Source organism: Lactuca virosa, chromosome 1, assembly GCF_052849685.1.
Source record: "Lactuca virosa cultivar CGN04683 chromosome 1, Lactuca_virosa_CGN04683_v6, whole genome shotgun sequence".
NCBI classification, from domain to species: domain Eukaryota; kingdom Viridiplantae; phylum Streptophyta; class Magnoliopsida; order Asterales; family Asteraceae; genus Lactuca; species Lactuca virosa.
The window spans coordinates 38,031,620-38,049,293 of NC_136426.1; the positions used below are offsets into that span (position 1 = coordinate 38,031,620).

The window sequence follows — 17,674 nt, forward strand, 5'->3', positions numbered from 1 at the left end:
CATTTACAATAGCTTATATCAAAATTTCATGCTTTGTATGTGTTCATATAATTCTTGAAACTTTGATGATCATGTTTATGTTCTTATGAATTTAGAAGATGATAGGAATTATTTGCTGAATTGTTTAGGATTAATTCTTGATCATTTATGTGTTTTAATGGAGTCCATAATTTGTCCTCAAGTTATGGATATCCAAAGGTCACTTCTTTTAAACACACACTTAAAACACATAAGTTACATGGAAATGAAGAGTCTTCATTTTTATGAACCTTTAATTCATAAGTTATGAAATGAAAAGTTTTGAATAGTTTCAAAACTTGTCCTCAAGTTTTGGAATTTGTAAAGTTACACACACTTTAATATACTTTAATTCCAAACCCTTAGAGTTTTAAAAGTTAAAATTCAACCCTTATACTATTTATAACATTAATGGTTAATTATTATATATATGTATAAGATCAAAGTCGTCTTACCGCTAGCACGCCTCATTCACGAAGTCAGTCTAAAAGGTGGGTATAAGGTTGTTGCCTATAAAATGGCAACTTAATGGGTGTCCACTCTCACCCACCGCTTGCTTGACTGGTGGAGGGTCGTTAGCCGAACGGGTAGGACAAGGACTTATAAATTCTCATTAAAAGTATGATGAATATTATAAAGTAACTAAACCTTTTATAAATTCCCAATCTTAGTTACTTTAGGAAAATGTGAATATGGTGCTACCCCATGAAATTCACACTTTGTACCTTACCAAGTCGTTGGTGGAGCGTGTGTGGTTAACCGGCACACTAACTTGGACTAGTAAGGATCACGAAGGGTGACTTAATGTTTATCATAGATCGGTGGAGCGTGTGTGGTTAACCGGCACATTGATTAGGTGATAATATTAAGGGTACCAAGTGAATTTGCATGGTTATTCACACCTTGTTTTGTGATCCTCGGCATCCCAGTCACAAATCTTGAAGGGCACAATCGAGATTGAAACATGCCATTGAAAAGTTCAATGAATCTCAAAAGAATCTAGGAATTTCAAAAACCAATTAAACCTAATAATTCATTTCGTTTTCATGGTGGAAATTGGTGAATCGTCATTCACCTACCTTCAAATATATTATAGCTTAGATTACGGCATCCCTCTTCTAAGTTATAATATATTGTGTTGGATCCTAGCCTTAATATTACATTTGGGTGTATTATTAAGGATTCGATATATCTAATCTAAACTTTTTTTCTTCTTTTCAGATGTCTTCCAACAACAAAGCTTCGGGCTCTAACCCTACTGGCTCCTTTTCCCTCATGAACCTTTGTGGGAGGGTCATCTTTGATGGTTCCAACTTCACGGATTGGATCCGGAACATCAGGATGGTCACTCGTTACGAGGACAAGGAATATGTCCTCGATAAGGAGCTAAAGGAGCTTGATGAGTCCACTGCTACTCCTGAGGAGGTCGCTGAGTATCAGGCACATGAAAGAGATGCCACCAAGGTGGCATGCATCATGATGGCCACCATGACAGATGAACTCCAAAAGTCCTATGAGGACTATTACCCTTTTGAGATGCATCAGGATCTGATGGAAAGGTACCATCAGAGTGCTCGTCAAGAGTGGTATGAAATAATCTCCTCCATGATCACTACCCGTATGAAGGATAGCGAACCAATCACGAGCCACATGCAGAAAATGCAAAGGTATGTGGACCGTCTAATGAAACTGAATGTGAAATTCCCTGAGGAGTTGGCAATTGATATCATTTTGCACTCCTTGCCATAGTGTTATGATCAATTTCGTATGACATACCACATGAACAAGGAGGAAGTCACACTCAGTAAGCTTCAAGGACTTCTGAAGACTGCCGAAAGTGGTCTTAAGAGTAAGTCAGTTGCTACTCCTACTCCTACTACTACCCCTGTTTTGGCTATCGGGCAAGGCAAGGGGAAGAAGAGGAAGCACCCTTCGAAGGGTACCAAGGGAAAGTCCCTTGAAGGCTCCTCATCTGGAACCAAACGTGGTTCTATCACTCCTTCTGCCATCCCTAAGGATGCTGAATGCTTCTACTGTCAAAATAAGGGGCACTGGAAGCGAAACTGCCCAAAGTACTTGCAGGATGTCAAGGATGGGAAAGTGAAACCATCCCATGCAGGTATTTACACTATATTGTCTAATAACTCACCATATTCTAATTCTTGGGTTCTTGATACAGGTTGTGGTATTCACATCTGTTGTGACTTGCAGGGCCTAAGAAGAAGTGAGGATGTGGAGCACGGAAAGATAAACTTAATCATGGGGAACAAGAAGGTTGCACCTGTTACCAAGATTGGAGTTTATACTTTGTTGCTAGATAGTGGGTTAAAGTTAGATTTGAATAAATGTGTGTACTCGTCTGAAATGGCAAGGAATATTATTTCCTTTCATGCTTTGTACAAACAAGGTTTTACCTTTTCTTTTGATAATGAAGTTGGTAGTATTAATGCTTTCTTTAATAATGTTCTTTATTTTAAAGCATTACCTTGTGATGGTGTGTATGAAGCTGTATCGGTTGTAGATAATTTAGGAAATAATGCATTATGTATTGATTCTTCTACTAGCTTGGATAAAGCATCTTTGTGGCATTGTCGTCTTGGACATGTAAGCAAGAGACGCATAGGCCAGCTCCAAAAGGATGGAGTCTTGGAGTCGTTCGACCTCAAGTCGGATGATAGATGTGAGTCTAGTCTACTTGGAAAAATGACAAAATCACCCGTCACTGGTACTTGTGCAAGGGGTGAGGGTTTGTTGGACCTTATACATACTAATGTATGTGGACCATTCAAAACCGCCACAAGGGATGCTAATCACTATTATGTGACTTTTATTGATGATTTTAGTAGATATGGTTATGTCTACTTAATCAAACATAAGTCTAAAACTTTTGAAAGGTTTAAAGAGTTTAAACAGGAAGTAGAAAATCAATTGGGCAGGAACATTAAGATGCTTCGATCCGATCGAGGTGGTGAGTATCTTAGTACTGAGTTCCTCGACTATCTTAAGGATTATGGGATTGTCTCACAATTGACACCTCCCAGGACACCACAGCTGAATGGTGTAGCTGAGAGGCGCAATCGAACTTTGTTGGACATGGTTCGCTCTATGATGAGTCGAGCTTCGCTACCAATCTCTTTTTGGGGGTATGCCTTAGAGACTGCCGCCCACATCCTTAATCTAGTCCCTACAAAGAAGGTTGCCAAAACACCTCATGAGATGTGGACTGGGAAAGTTCCCAATTTGGACCATATCAAGATTTGGGGTTGCGAGGCTTTCGTGAGGCGCGAAACTCATGACAAGCTCGAACCTCGAAGTGAAAGGTGTATTTTCATCGGCTACCCACAAAAATCCTTTGGTTACCTCTTCTACAGACCCAGTGAGAATGTAGTCTTTGTGGCTAGGAGAGGGGTCTTTCGAGAGAAAGAATTTATAAGCCAAGGAGACAGTGGGAGGCAAATTGACCTTGAAGAAATTCAAGAGTCAATTGGTGAAGGAACCACAGACACTACCAATCAACCTGAGGAAACTCCTGTTGATCCACCTGACGAGTCTGTACCTCCGAGGCGTTCCACAAGGGTTAGGAACACACCTGAGTTTTATTATGGATTTCATATGACTACGGAAGGTGATACATTTATCAGTGACAGTACACTGGTAAATCTGGATGAACCTAACAGTGTTAAGGAAGCCATGGCAGGCCTGGAGTCTGCTAAATGGAAGGAGGCTATGGACAGCGAGATACAGTCCATGTATGACAATCAAGTTTGGAACTTGGTTAACAATGTACCAGGCCGTAAGACAGTCGGGTGCAAATGGATCTTCAAGAAGAAGACCGACATGGATGGGAAGGTGCACACTTATAAGGCTCGACTGGTTGCGAAGGGGTTTACTCAGACTCAGGGTATTGATTATGATGAAACCTTTTCACCAGTAGCAAAGATTAAGTCTATTAGGGTTATGCTAGCCATTGCTGCATTTCATGATTATGAAATATGGCAAATGGATGTCAAAACCGATTTCCTTAACGGAAAGTTGGCTGAGGATGTTTACATGAATCAGCCAGAAGGTTTTGTCAGTGCAGAGTACCCCAATAGAGTGTGCAAGCTTGAGAAATCCATTTATGGATTGAAACAAGCATCTCGAAGTTGGAATCTTTGTTTCGTTGAGAAGGTCAAAGAGTTTGGTTTCTCAAGAAGTGAATATGAGTCCTGCGTGTATGTCAGAGCTAGTGGGAGTATAGTTAGCTTTTTGGTACTGTATGTGGATGACATACTACTCATAGGAAATGACATCCCAACCTTGCAGGAGGTTAAGTCCTGGCTTGGGAAGTGCTTTGCTATGAAGGACCTTGCAGAAGCTACCTATATCCTAGGGATAAGGATATTAAGAGAAAGGAGTAAAAGACTAATTGTACTTAGTCAGAGTATCTACTTGGATAAGGTGTTGAAAAGGTTCAACATGCAGAATTCCAAGAAAGGAGAATTACCGATCCAAAGCAATGCCAAACTGAGCAAGGCTCAGAGCCCGAGTACAGAAGATGAGATAGCTGAGATGAGTCGATTACCTTATGCTTCCGCTGTTGGTTCGATCATGTATGATATGACTTGTACGCGTCCTGATGTGGCCTTCGCTTTAAGCATGGTCAACAGATATCAGGGGAACCCTGGCAAGGCTCATTGGACTGCGGTAAAGAATATTCTCAAGTACCTGCGGAGGACTAAGGATTGGATCCTCACCCTTGGTGGGAGTGATGACTTAAGAGTAGTAGGGTATAGTGATGCTAGCTTTCAGACTGATAGGGATAACTTCCGCTCTCAGTCGGGCTGGGTCTTTACCCTAAATGGAGGGGCAATCACTTGGAAGAGTTCCAAACAGGAGACTGTAGCTGATTCGACTTGTGAATCAGAGTACATAGCAGCGAGTGAAGCGGCAAAGGAGGCGATATGGCTGAGGAACTTCATTGGAGACCTTGGAGTTGTACCAGCTATTAAGGAGCCTATGGAGATTTTCTGTGACAGCAATAGTGCGGTTGCCTTAGCCAAGGAACCAAGAGATCATGGCAGATCCCGACACATTGACAGAAAATATCACTTCATAAGACACAAGATAGAAGAGGGACTCCTCGTGGCAAAGAGGGTATTGTCAGATGAGAACCCTGCGGATCCCCTTACGAAGGGACTGACGAGGGTGAAGCATTTGCAGCATGCGAGGCGCATCGGGCTGAGGGACGATATTAGTTTTACAGATTAGATAGCCTTTTCTGAAACTTGTAAAATGTAATCGACGTTTGATGATGAATAAAATTTGTGATTTATTTATGAGTAAAGTGTTGCTATCATTGTCAATTATTTACTATTGTTTCAGTTTTGCATGTTTTGACTTCCAGAATAATTAATTTATTCAAACTCTCCACAGTCGGTCATATGTCGGAAGTAGGTATGAATCAAGACTGTCATGAATTGGGATTGTAGATGACTAAAGGTGTTTAGCCATAGCAATGGTTGCTACAACATTCATGAGTACTCATAAGTTATGAGTATTGGAATAAACCCACGCTCACTTGTATCACTTCATGGAATTTATCTCGAGTGATCGTGAGACGGTAATATCATATAAGTCTTCAAACCTAGAGATATGAGTTGTTACCTATGAGTTGGTTGTGCATTGATTGCACGTAAACGCATCAGTAACTTGATGTTATAAAACGTGCCTTTGTGTGCAATTCAATAAATAGTAGAACAAGCATATGAGCCGAAGTTTATCTGTTCCTTCTAGAAATAGAAGCGATATCTGGGCCCCTCGATGATTTTGTGTTGACCCATGTACCGGGCCCGGTCAGAACTAAATTGATGTGTTCAGTTAAGTTCTTTGTCAAACAAATCGGAAATCGAGAAACAACTGCTAGACAATAAGTAAGACATTGTTCCATGTATTTGTCCGGCTGATATCATGAGAGCAGAGGATTATATGATCACTTATCTAAAATGGCGCTTCATAGTTCACAAGAGTTTTCGAGAGCTACGATTGCCGGTTGGTTCCTGAAGTAATATAGGCAAATACAGTTATTAGACTTATCCAAGTGGGAGTCTGTTGGATAAGATGTCTAACTCCATAACTTATTTGGTATATACTTGACCCGACCCGGCATGGTCCATTTGGGTTGCACTTCACCCAAACTAGTTATGGATAATTTTATGAGAGTTGTATACTTACGATTTATTAATATATTATAAGTTATAATATATTAATATAAAGTCATGTTACTTAATTAGTTTTAATCTTGAATTAATTATGAATTAATTTAGTGATTAAAAGGAAGACTAATTAAATCATGGGCTATTATATTTATATGGTGTGGGCTAACACTCATTTGGGAATGGGCTAAGCTTATATGGAAGTCCATGGATGATCCATGGAGCTTTTACCCATGGATCCTTGGAAGAGGAAAAGACATGGGTTATTAGGGTTTCACCCTAACCATGTACACTATATAAACAAGCTTATGTTGCATGAAAAACACCCTAAGGTGTGTGTAAGTGTGTTGGCCAAAATCAAGAGTTAGTATACTCTCTCATACATTTTCCAAGTTTGTGGTGATTTGTGATTTCCATTTGAGGCATTCACATTATTGGTGCTTGGCTCTCAAACTCCAAGGAATCAACAATCAACAAAATGTATGTAATTCATCTAGTTCTTTTATGGTTAAAAGTACCCCATGCCATGCTAGATAGGTTATAAACCTTGGAAAATAATATTTTGCATGTATCTTAGACAAACATAGATCCAAGGTTTAATAGGGTTGCATGTACACTTAGGAAGTGTTAGAATGCTCAAAACCCAACACTACTTTCCTCAGAAATCTCGTGACGGTCCAGCTCAGCTCGTCGAATTGACCCCCAACTCGTCGAGCTATCGCCTGATTCAGTTCTTCGGGACAACCCTAACCAACTCGTCGAGTCGGCTCATCGACTCGGCGAGTTCATTCAGACGATTTAAGGCAGATCCATCACCCCAAACACTAGATCTACCCTCCTGAGGGTCGATTGTCACGTAAAGCTGCAAGCTTTACGTTTAAACATGGCATATAAATCTCTTAATGCCAATATAACTCTAACAAGGATGATTAACCACACTAACTCTTCTATGGTTAACTAAAGCTATAATCTTTGGACTCTCTGGACCTCTCAAGGTCCAGATCTGAAGTCTAGGCCTCATGAGAGACCTTATGCAAACAAAGTCCCAACAATGGAAGAAGAAACCCTAATCTTCCATATCTACAAGATCTAAGCTAAATAACAAGAAAGGTGCAAGCTTTTACCTCTTACTCATGCCCTTGCACGAAGTTACACCAGATCCACTGATTCTCTAGCTCCCTTGATGGGTGATCTCCTCTTCATCCTCAAGAGATGCACTAGTTTACTCCAAGTTTTAGCTTCTAAGACTCTCATGGCTCTCCATACACGTTTAGGGTTTGCTCTCAAGGAAGGGTAGCCGCAAATGAGGCTATAAGTTCCTTTAAATAAGTCTCAAACCCGGGAAATTAGGGTTTCTCTAATCAGCGCCTACTCGGCGAGTCCCTCTCCTCGGACTCGTCGAGTCCACTCATTAAATCCACGGGAGAAACCCGACTCGACTCGGCGAGTTAGACCCTCAACTCGTCGAGTCCCTCCTTTAATCACAAGATTAACCTACACCATAATACTTCTGAAAATCTGGATGTTACAGCTTTGATGCCATTTTGAGTTCGTGGTGATAATATATTAATGCTCCAAACCAATAATATGTAATTCACCAAAATCAAATGGGATTGTTTTCATGAATTATCATCGGCAAATAGAGCATATATGTTCATTTGAAAGCTCCCGATATGTTAATCTTTGGAAAATAGTAGGTGGAAAGTGAACCATGGAAGCTTCAGCTTCAGATTCGTTCGTTAGTGGAGAGGAGGCGATAGAAAGGGAACTTTGTCACCAGAAAGACCGATGAAGGTATATAGAACCTTTTCAATGGGGTTGTAGAGGTCCGATGACACTCTGATCAATGTAGCATCTTTTTTGACAAAGTTGGTCAAGTCCATTGAAGGTATAGACAACTGCGACCTTATTTACATTAGATAAAAAAAGGAGAAGAATGTCGATGATATAAAAAGGATATGTATGTTTCTTGTGTGTACATGTGTGTTTGTGTGTGTGAAAGGGGTATCACGGATGGGGTGGGAGGGGTAGGGTGACTTTTTATTTTTTAATTATAAAAATTTAAAATTTTAAAAAAACAAATTATAAGGATATTGTAGTCTTTTTATGTTTGTCAAATCTAATAATTGCGTTTGATGTTATTACCCTTGACGAAATTGATTGATGAGAATTGTCATCACATCTTCACCAAAAATGGAGTACTCATCGGAATCGAACTCAACTAAAATAAATAAAGCTAACAAATATTATAGGGCTTAGTTTGATATATATATTTCAAGTATGGGACTTAAATGTAAATTATCTTTGGAAATTGATTGTTAACATCCGAGTCCTTTTCATTTGCAAGAACAAAGACATTCCTGCATACCAAAAGGGCTCGAGAAGCGTTTTCCGATCCTTACTCTAAACACATCAACACAGCAATGGAGAAATTGGTGATGATGAGATCTCTCTACCGTTCGATCGCAAGGAGATCTGTAGTTTTAGTCGCCCCCACCTCCGTGAACAGCAACAACCAATGCCTCCGCCGTGGAATCTGCTACCTTCAGCACCCTTCATCTTCACTACCTCACAGTAACGTTCTTTTCCGTCGTTTTATTTGTTTCTATGTATCTATTGTTCTACCACGAGAAGAATAATTTGAATTTGTTAATTTGCATCTTATGACGACATCATATGATTTTAGGGCTAATAATGTCTATCAGGAATTCAGGATTTTTTCAATACTATTTCCGTGAAGTATCCTCTCTACGTTTTAGTAGTTTGATTTCGAAACAATCGCGTAGGAAGCATGATTCGTTAGATGAAGAAAGAAAACCTATTCACACTATGCCAATTGTTCATATTTCACATCAGATTTTTTCTGGTTTTGTTCTTCAATCGAGTTTCTGACATTGAAAGGGAAAGCTGATTCTGGTATTCTCTATATATAGAAAGTCTTTCTCCATTTGCAATGGGAATTGGAAGCACACGATGCTTGACTGATGGTGGGTTGACACACTTACCAGACATTAAAGATGGTGATATCAAGGTTGCCTTCAAGGAGCTCATGGCTGTAAACTGGGCTGAACTTCCAGACAGTGTTGTCAACAAAGCAAATCGAGCATTATCTAAGAACACTGAAGACAAGGCTAGCCAAGAAGCATTAGCCAACCTTCTACGTGCTGCAGAAGCAGTTGATGAGTTTACAGGGTTCCTTGTGACTTTGAAAATGGAAATTGATGATAGTGTTGGACTGAGTGGCGAGGTAACATTAATTTCATGGAAGCTTTATATCATTATATGTCTTTTTTTTAATGAAATTTTGTCTGATTGGTGAAATTATGTTGCAGGATGTGAAACCTTTATCGAGTGATGTTGCTAATGCTTTAACTGTAGCCTTTGAACGCTACTATGCATACTTGAACTCTTTTGGAGCAGATGAGGGGTATTTGCGGAAAAAAGTTGAGAATGAGCTGGGAATGAAACTTATTCATCTCAAAATGAGATGCAGTGGTCTTGGTGGTGATTGGGGAAGGGTATTGCATCTCTCTCTTTCTCTCTAAGAAATCATTATTGTAGTTTTTGATATGATTGAATAGGGGAAGGAATATTAGGAAATGGTTATTGAAACTATGTTATTTTGTAATTGCAGGTGACAGTTCTGGGAACATCTGGACTTTCTGGTTCATATATTGAGCACAGAGCATAAAAATCTGGTTCATAGCTCACCTTTTTATCCTTGCTATTGTTGTTTTCACAAATGCTGTTTTGGTTGGATTTTGTTATCTGCTCATCAACTAAATAATAATGGAGGAATCATTGTGTTAGAACTAGTTTTCCTTTTTTTTTTGTTGAACTTGTAGTTTAGTTATTTTGTGAAAGAAAAATAACAGCACTCGTAGGTAGTGTTTGGTATAATGCAATCGTGGAAAGAATGGAATGGTTAATTCCATTAGAATGAAAATCGATTGTTTTGTATGATGAAATGGAATGGTTGAAGGAATGTGTGTCATTTATTTTGCCCTTCCAATTCCATTCCCATGCTCGTGGTTATTTTTCTCATAATTTTTTTTTTCCTTAAACGTCATTTATTCATACAAATTGTTGTATAAGATACATGGTTTTGTTATTAAAGTTTAGCATAAACTTGTATGATACTCACAAATGTATTACAAGTTTATTTTTTTTCATGTCGAATTAAATCATATTTTATTTAGTTTGTTCATAATTTATTTCCCAATCCATTGCGATGTCTTCTACTATTGACAAGTCTGATCCAAGAGAATTTTTTAGGGCGCGTTCACTGGTGATCGCTTGGTATGAAACACTCCAAAATAGAGTTGACACATGATTGAATCAAACAATCTTCAACCATGGGATAACCAGCTTTTTACTTAAACACACTGATTTAGTGATTTACCAAAACCACAAGGGACAAATTTATCTTAAAATAGTTTTCTTGCATTTTATCTAATATACAATTAGAAAAAAGGGGAACAAAACATAATGGGAAACTGGAGTAAAATTTTTGAGAATCTGAGAACATAACATATATGCAACTTGAGTAAAATTTTTCACTAAAACTACAAGAAAGCAAACGAAAATCAGGCGGGAGATTTTTGAAGGCGTTGAGCTGTGAGAGAAATAAGAGACTGAAGCTTAGCAACCACTGCAGGCTTAGTGGGTGGGCAGTTTGAAAGAGCCAAGTTCAAGGACTGAAAAGCCTCCTCAAGATCACCTGCAGCCAAATACGCGAGTCCTTCTTTATAAGCTTCATCTGCTCTTCGGACATCATATACAGAAGAGGAATTAGGGTTTTCATCATCAATTCTCTTCTTATCCTTCGAATAAGGAACTGAAGAATTCAAAAGCTTCGTAGCCTTGGCATACTCTAGAGAAGAAATACCCGAATTGATTGCTGCCATTAGAGATTCGGGCTTTGAAGGTATCATCTTCACATTATCAAAGACACTCCAATGAGGAATTCGATCACCAGAACCCATCTTCGTTGTTTTTCCTAGATTGTTCATGGAAAGTTATTTAATGCTTGCTTCACAATTCACTAATTCATGAAGGACATTTATTAAATTAAATTAGGTTGGTATAACATAACGTCTTTACAGTTCGAAATATAGAAAGAATCCGAGTTTTAGAGATAAGTTTGTGATCATAAACATCTTTGTTTGGGCTAAAATTAGTCTCATATATAACATCATCTGTGTTTTGATGCTTAATTTAGTAACCATAATATGTATTCCTTATGCTAAATCAGTCATGTTCAATGTACCCATTCGCAACATCTAAAAGCACGTACAGATGGATGTAGGATCGGCAATTGAGTTTGAATTATGTAATGTGGCGATCATAAGCGATTCAAAACGATTTATAACAACATTCATAACGAAAATCTTCAATTCAGGGTATGGAAAAGCGCATGAACTCTTGTTCGATTGCATAAACTAAGAATTCATATCGTCTCCCTCCAAATTGTATCACAAACAACATGTAACCCAATACAGAGTTCTCGAAAGCAACTTACTAGGAAATCAGACGTCAATTTTGGCAAAATCAAGCTCTACCATAGCACCAACAACAGTTACGCGTTCGGTGGTTAAAACTAAAATCTGCAAATCGAAGAAAATTAAGCGAATTGTAGCTCATAAGATCGGTATAGCATGAGTATGTGGTGCCGATGGAGCTTGAAGATACTAGAAAAATGGAGGAATGAAGCGAATCGAAGGGTGGCGGAGGCGGCGTGGCGAAGGGAAAGAACCGTGTGTTCTGAACCACCCACTAAAAGTAAAAGGCAAAAGCTGTTGGGTTTTGTGTGAAGTTGCTTGAAGTTCCTGCTGCGACAATAACCGAATCAACTTAAATACTTGCTCTCGATAAACGATAATTATTAAAATAATAATCAAAAAGCAAGAAGATAAGTCAAGGAATTTAAAAAACCCTTTTAGAAAACTAAAAAAATATCTAAAATAACCTTTAATCTAATAATCTCAAATAATCACATTTATTCAAAAAATATCCCATATTTGACATATATTTTAAATACCTTTTTTTTTTCTTTCAATTATCAATAATAGTAAGAGGGTGTTTAGGATTACTTTTCAAAATGACTTTTTGGACTTTTAGTTTTTCCAAGAAGTTAAAAGTTTGAAAATGTGTTTGGTAATTCTAAAAGTCCTTTTAGAATAACTTTTTGACAAGAAGAAAAATGAGTGATTTTAAAAGCTAGAAATTGTGACTTTTTGTGACTTTTGGCTTTTTATTTGCTCTCTCAAAAGATAATCCAAACACATTTTAAAACCTTCTTTTGCAAAAAACTATAAGACAAAAAGTCATTTTGTTGAAAATGACTTTTTAGACTAAAAAACAATCTCAAACACCCCCTAAATCTCAACCACGAATTAACGAGGTGTACATTTTATCTATCAAACTTAACTCCACGAGTGTAAATTGGGTTGTGACAAAACACCATTGTTTTTCCAACAGCCTCAATTGCACATAGGGGTGTAAGTGAGACAAGCCAACTCGTGAGAAACTCGAGACCGATTCGGAAAATACTCGAAATCAACTCGACCTTAATCGAGCCGAGCTCGATTACTAAAATACTCAGCCTGTAAGGCTCGCGAGCTTAGTCGAGCTTAGTGTAATTTAAATATATGTCATTTCTTTATAATTGTTTATTTATAGCATATATGTCATTTCTTTATAATTATTCAATTATGACATATATGGTTGATGTTATATTGATATTATGTGATTAATAGTGGTTTTTTTGGTAGTTTGGACATTTGCATGTGGAATGTTAAATATTTCTTACTCAATTTAGTGATTTTGATTTTTTTAAAAACATTAATCGAGCCGAGCTCGAGACTGTCGAGTATTTCATGAGCCCGAGCTCGAGCTTAAAATCAAGGCTCGAGTCGAGTTCGAGCCGAGTTTCGAGCTCGAGTATTTTAGTCGAGCCGAGCTTCGAGCTTGGTAGTATTCGGCTCGACTCGGCTCGTTTACACTCCTAATTGCACACTCGCGAATAATGTCCCCAAAAGCCATAAATTCCCGCAAGTGGTTGTCAATAGAAATATGCAAGTTGTTCATTAGATTTTATATAAACATGAATTCATCTGAAGATAATGTATGCCATTGTGAACAGAAAATTTGTTATTGTTCTTCTGATCTAGAGCGTGTTCGGCACAGAGCGTTTGAGAGCTTCTAGCTTCTAGCGTTTGACAAAACGCTATGTTTTAAACAGAAAGCCTCGTTCGACACTACAAGCTTCTAACGTTTAGTTTAAACAAAACGCTCCAAATCCAAATGCTACTTCATGTAGCGTTTAACAAAAGCTACAAGCTACCAACTCCCAGCTAATTTTGCCGAACACGCCCTAAACTCATTTCCTAATGAGAATAATCAGCTAAAGATTGAACAAGAATCCGAAACAGAATCCAACAGCTACTTTGTCTGGATAAGGAGAAAAGTTCATTTTCTTGACTTTCTCTTTTAAGTAGTTAAAATTCTCATATATATATATATATATATATATATATATATATATATATATATATATATATATATATATAGAGCTCATGAGCTTAACTCTTCAAAACAACTACATATTATACATATTACAAAAGAGAAATTAAATTGCTTCCTATTTTTTATGCGAGAAATTAAATTGTTTCCTATTTTTTATGCTTACAAATGTTCCTATCCAATAAAATTATGACAAGTGTCATCATTCCATATTTTTTTAACTAACTCATTAAGGCTATATTAAAAATATATCAAATAAAATTAAATTGAATGGTGATTTGTCATAATTTTAGTGGGGAGAAATAATTATAGGAGAGTAATTTAATTTCTCATTACAAAATCTTCAAAACAACTACAAATTACACAAAGAGAAGATGGAAGGAATAACTTAAACAATTTTCGCAACCAGATCAAATCTTGAAAGAAACTTCTTATGATTACAATCAAGCATTTCACTCAAACTGCAAGAAACGTTTTTCTGTTTCAAAAGCTTCTCACGTCTCTCAAGTCTCTTCTTCAAACCATGCTGAAAAAACTCAGGATAATCCGCAGCTTCCTCAATTCCCCGATCCATCACCTCCACCAAAAACCTAATCCTCGGTTCCAACGAGTTCTTAACACTCTTGATCAAAATCGGTGGATATCTCCCCACTAAACCCGCTATCTGCCCCGAATCAAACCCACGGCTTTTCAAATAATCAAGATTCGGCTTCAAAATCTTATCCACATCTCTACATATAACTTCCGGGAAATTAATCGCTACCTTTTGTAGATCAGACTTCGTTAATCCTAACGAAAGTAAAAACTCGGTTGTGGGTCGTAATCGCTTCTCAACATTGTAACCCATAATCGATGGGTTTTTAACCAAGATTTTCCCGATCATTCCGTCTTTGGACAAACCGATGTTTACAAGAAAGTCAACTACCCCCGAAAGCTTCGAATCGATGCTGTAGCTTATGATTCTAGGGTTATGGAGGATTAATTTACCGAGTTGAGTTCCTGACACACCGAGTGACTCGAAGAAACCGAGGAGTGGACAAAGTTTTTCTTCAATGCTGTGGGTTAAAATGTGGGGGAATTTGGTTATGGCGGAAGGGACTTCTTCGGGTTTTGTTGAGAGGGTTGTGAGGCTTTGGATCATTGGGATGAGTTTTTGGTTTAGATCGAGGGTCATGATTTTGGGACATTTTGTGATGATTGATGGAAGCTTTCGTTCTTGGATTCCAATGGATTTTAAGTAATCCCAGTTTTCAGATAGGTTTTGTTTTTGGACAGATTCGAGGCGTTTGCATTTTCTCAAAATTTCGTTAATGCCTTTGTCATCGAAACCTTTATGCTTGAAGAACCATAAGATGTGGTTGTTGTGGCTGTTGCTGATGTCCATATCACCTGAAATATTGGGAAAACAAAACAGAACTGGTTCATGCCCTCATGCCAGATATATACAACATTGCACTTGAAGAATCAAAGCAACAAGAACGAATAGAAATAGGATAAGCAACTTGATACTTGTCCACTACCTTAATTTTAATTGTATGTCTCCACCCCCAAAATACTTGAAGTCATCTAGCAACTTACAATTCCAGAGGCATAATCTTTAAGTATGACGTCATTTATACTACTTTAGGCTATGCTGCACAAAAAGGAACAAAATAGCTCATTCCAAAATGGCTAAGAATTCATATTTACTTCTAATTCTACTAAATTTAAGGAATAATTATGTGGATTAAGGAAAATATACGGAGGAAACGCACTTACTGGAGATGAGAGAACCACCAAAAATGGATATCTCCGGGAGCGGCACAACGTCGATTCTAGAGTCTCCTTATCTCCTCATCTTCCGCTGCTTTTCTACTTCTTTGGCTGTGCAGTGGTAGTGTTCTGTTTTATATCCTTGACAAAATTACAACTGTGGTCCTTTCTCTTTAGGTAGTCTTTTTAGATAAGGTTCAAAAAGATTTTTTCTTTTCTTTTCAGTTTTAATCCATATTGGAAGGTTTTATAACAATTTTGGTGCTTGCCTTGTGTTAAATGAGTAAATGATTACCTTCCCCTTCATCTAAATTTTAATTTTATGTGTTGTTTGTTTTTTTAAATGTAAAATGTATATAGGTTGCTGATGACATCTATAAACATCTGTAAAATAAGATATATTTAAAATAAAATATACAGGGGCGGATCACTTTAGGGGCCAAGAAGGGACATGGACCCCTGTTTTTTTGTCTTCTAAAATCAAAAATATATATATAAATTAACTTACTAGTTTAGAGTAAATACTAATATTGGCTCCTCACCATTTTTAGGCGATTACTAATTTTTGGACCATCCTGATTTGCAAAAGGTTAAAAAGAGAATAAAGTATCGGTGGATCAAACTTTAAAATTAATAATCTAAGAATTAAAATGTATTTTCCGACAAAAGTAAAATAGTAAACATTTATCATTAAGGAGATAAAATAGAGAAAAAAAAATAGGAAAAGAGAAGTTACAGAAAATAAAAAAGATTACATTGTCAAAAGTAAATAAATAATCTTCAAATGATGAGATACAATGTGAAAATCATCTCTTCCACCGGATAAACAAACGATGCTAGCAGCGGGAGAGCAACGATGCTTGCCAATCTCAACCTTCTTGTTGTATTGCCTCACCCCATCGTCGTTGAGACAGGTATGATTTTTCTTCTTCTTCGTCATTTGTGGTTATATTACTTTTGTTATGCTTTGATATACGCAATGTCAGATTAAAGTTACTGTAAGTCTGAACTTATGTTTTAGAATCTACTATGACTTGTTTTTGTCTTAAGCTATCCAGAGTGGGGGATCAACTCACGTATGAAAGTAGACGTGACAGCCCAAGGGAGTAGGGACGCGTGAACACCGCCCCAAGGGCTGGTGACTTGGGTGTGGAGTGGGTGCAAATACGGACCAAGACGACGAATAGGAAGCAAGCAAGCAGCAACAACAGTTCATCCACTTTGTTTTTAATTGAACTTACAATTATGGTCCCTGAAAATATTTTTTTTATATCTTATTATACCTTTTTACTTATTTTTAAATTAAACTAAACCCTCAGCTATATATATATATATATATATATATATATATATATATATATATATATATATATATATATATATATAAATTATATATTTTTTAAGTAATGTAATGTTTTATTTGGTATGTTTTATGTTTTTTAGTAATTATGTTTTAAATTTCTATGTTTTTACTTAATGAAATGTGATTTTATTTTTCTATGTTTTTAAAATTTTATTTATGTTATAAATTATGTTTTTTAATTAATTTAATGTTTATATATATATATATATATATATATATATATATATATATATATATATATATATTGTGGAGTGGTAACCATTTACAATGTCTAGTGGGTTGGTGGTGGAGCTGACGTGACGCTGAGTTGACAACGCTTTTCCGATGGCTTGGATGTGACCACTCTCCATAGCCTTATACCTTTCATATATATTTTTTTATAATTGATTTCATTTGTTTATTGTTATACATTTTCTTTAAGTATTATTTTGTATTAATGTTATTTGTGTTTCATTATTTACTTAGTTTTTAATAAAAACTTTTTTTTAAATGTAATATTTTATTCCATTTTAGTAATTTAGTTGTCTTCTTTTTATAATTTGTATTGCTAAAGTTATGTGTATTGATTCCTATTAGGATTTAAAAATACATAAACAGGATATATATATATATATATATATATATATATATATATATATATATATATATATATATATATATATATATATATATATATATATTTTTGTCTATGTTCGAAAATAGATCTTGATGATAACAAATTTATATTTTGTTGGTTTTGACCAATGGATAGGGTTTGTTCAGTCATTTTAATTGAGTAACTTTGAAAATAATCAAAAGTCCCTATTCTATAAATTGTGTTTAT

At 36.6% G+C, this 17,674-nt stretch overlaps 1 protein-coding gene, 1 long non-coding RNA gene and 1 pseudogene across 6 annotated transcripts; 1 reads left to right on the top strand and 2 right to left on the bottom strand.

Moving 5' to 3' along the window:
• Nucleotides 1-8,507: 8,507 nt before the first annotated feature.
• SDH5 (succinate dehydrogenase 5) lies at nt 8,508-10,024 on the top strand. Its single transcript, XM_079042541.1, has 4 exons — nt 8,508-8,786; nt 9,146-9,459; nt 9,545-9,730; nt 9,847-10,024. The coding sequence occupies exons 1-4, from the start codon at nt 8,636-8,638 to the stop codon at nt 9,901-9,903; spliced, it is 708 nt and encodes a 235-aa protein (XP_078898667.1). The 5' UTR covers nt 8,508-8,635; the 3' UTR covers nt 9,904-10,024.
• A 669-nt stretch (nt 10,025-10,693) lies between these two features.
• On the bottom strand, nt 10,694-12,031 carry LOC145104386 (uncharacterized). The gene is made up of 2 exons (XR_013707076.1): nt 11,734-12,031; nt 10,694-11,211 (listed from the first exon to the last, which is right to left on the bottom strand). It is a non-coding gene; the product is annotated as an uncharacterized LOC145104386 (long non-coding RNA).
• Nucleotides 12,032-14,042: 2,011 nt separating this feature from the next.
• Nucleotides 14,043-15,625, bottom strand: LOC145105476 (transcription termination factor MTERF6, chloroplastic/mitochondrial pseudogene; annotated as a pseudogene). Of its 4 annotated transcripts, none has more exons than XR_013707333.1 (3): nt 15,495-15,625; nt 15,257-15,369; nt 14,043-15,125 (listed from the first exon to the last, which is right to left on the bottom strand). The product of XR_013707333.1 is annotated as a transcription termination factor MTERF6, chloroplastic/mitochondrial pseudogene, transcript variant X1 (transcript). The 4 variants fall into 4 exon arrangements; XR_013707346.1 differs by having other exon boundaries at nt 15,491-15,606; XR_013707358.1 differs by having other exon boundaries at nt 15,257-15,364; nt 15,495-15,605.
• Between the last annotated feature and the right edge of the window lie 2,049 nt (nt 15,626-17,674).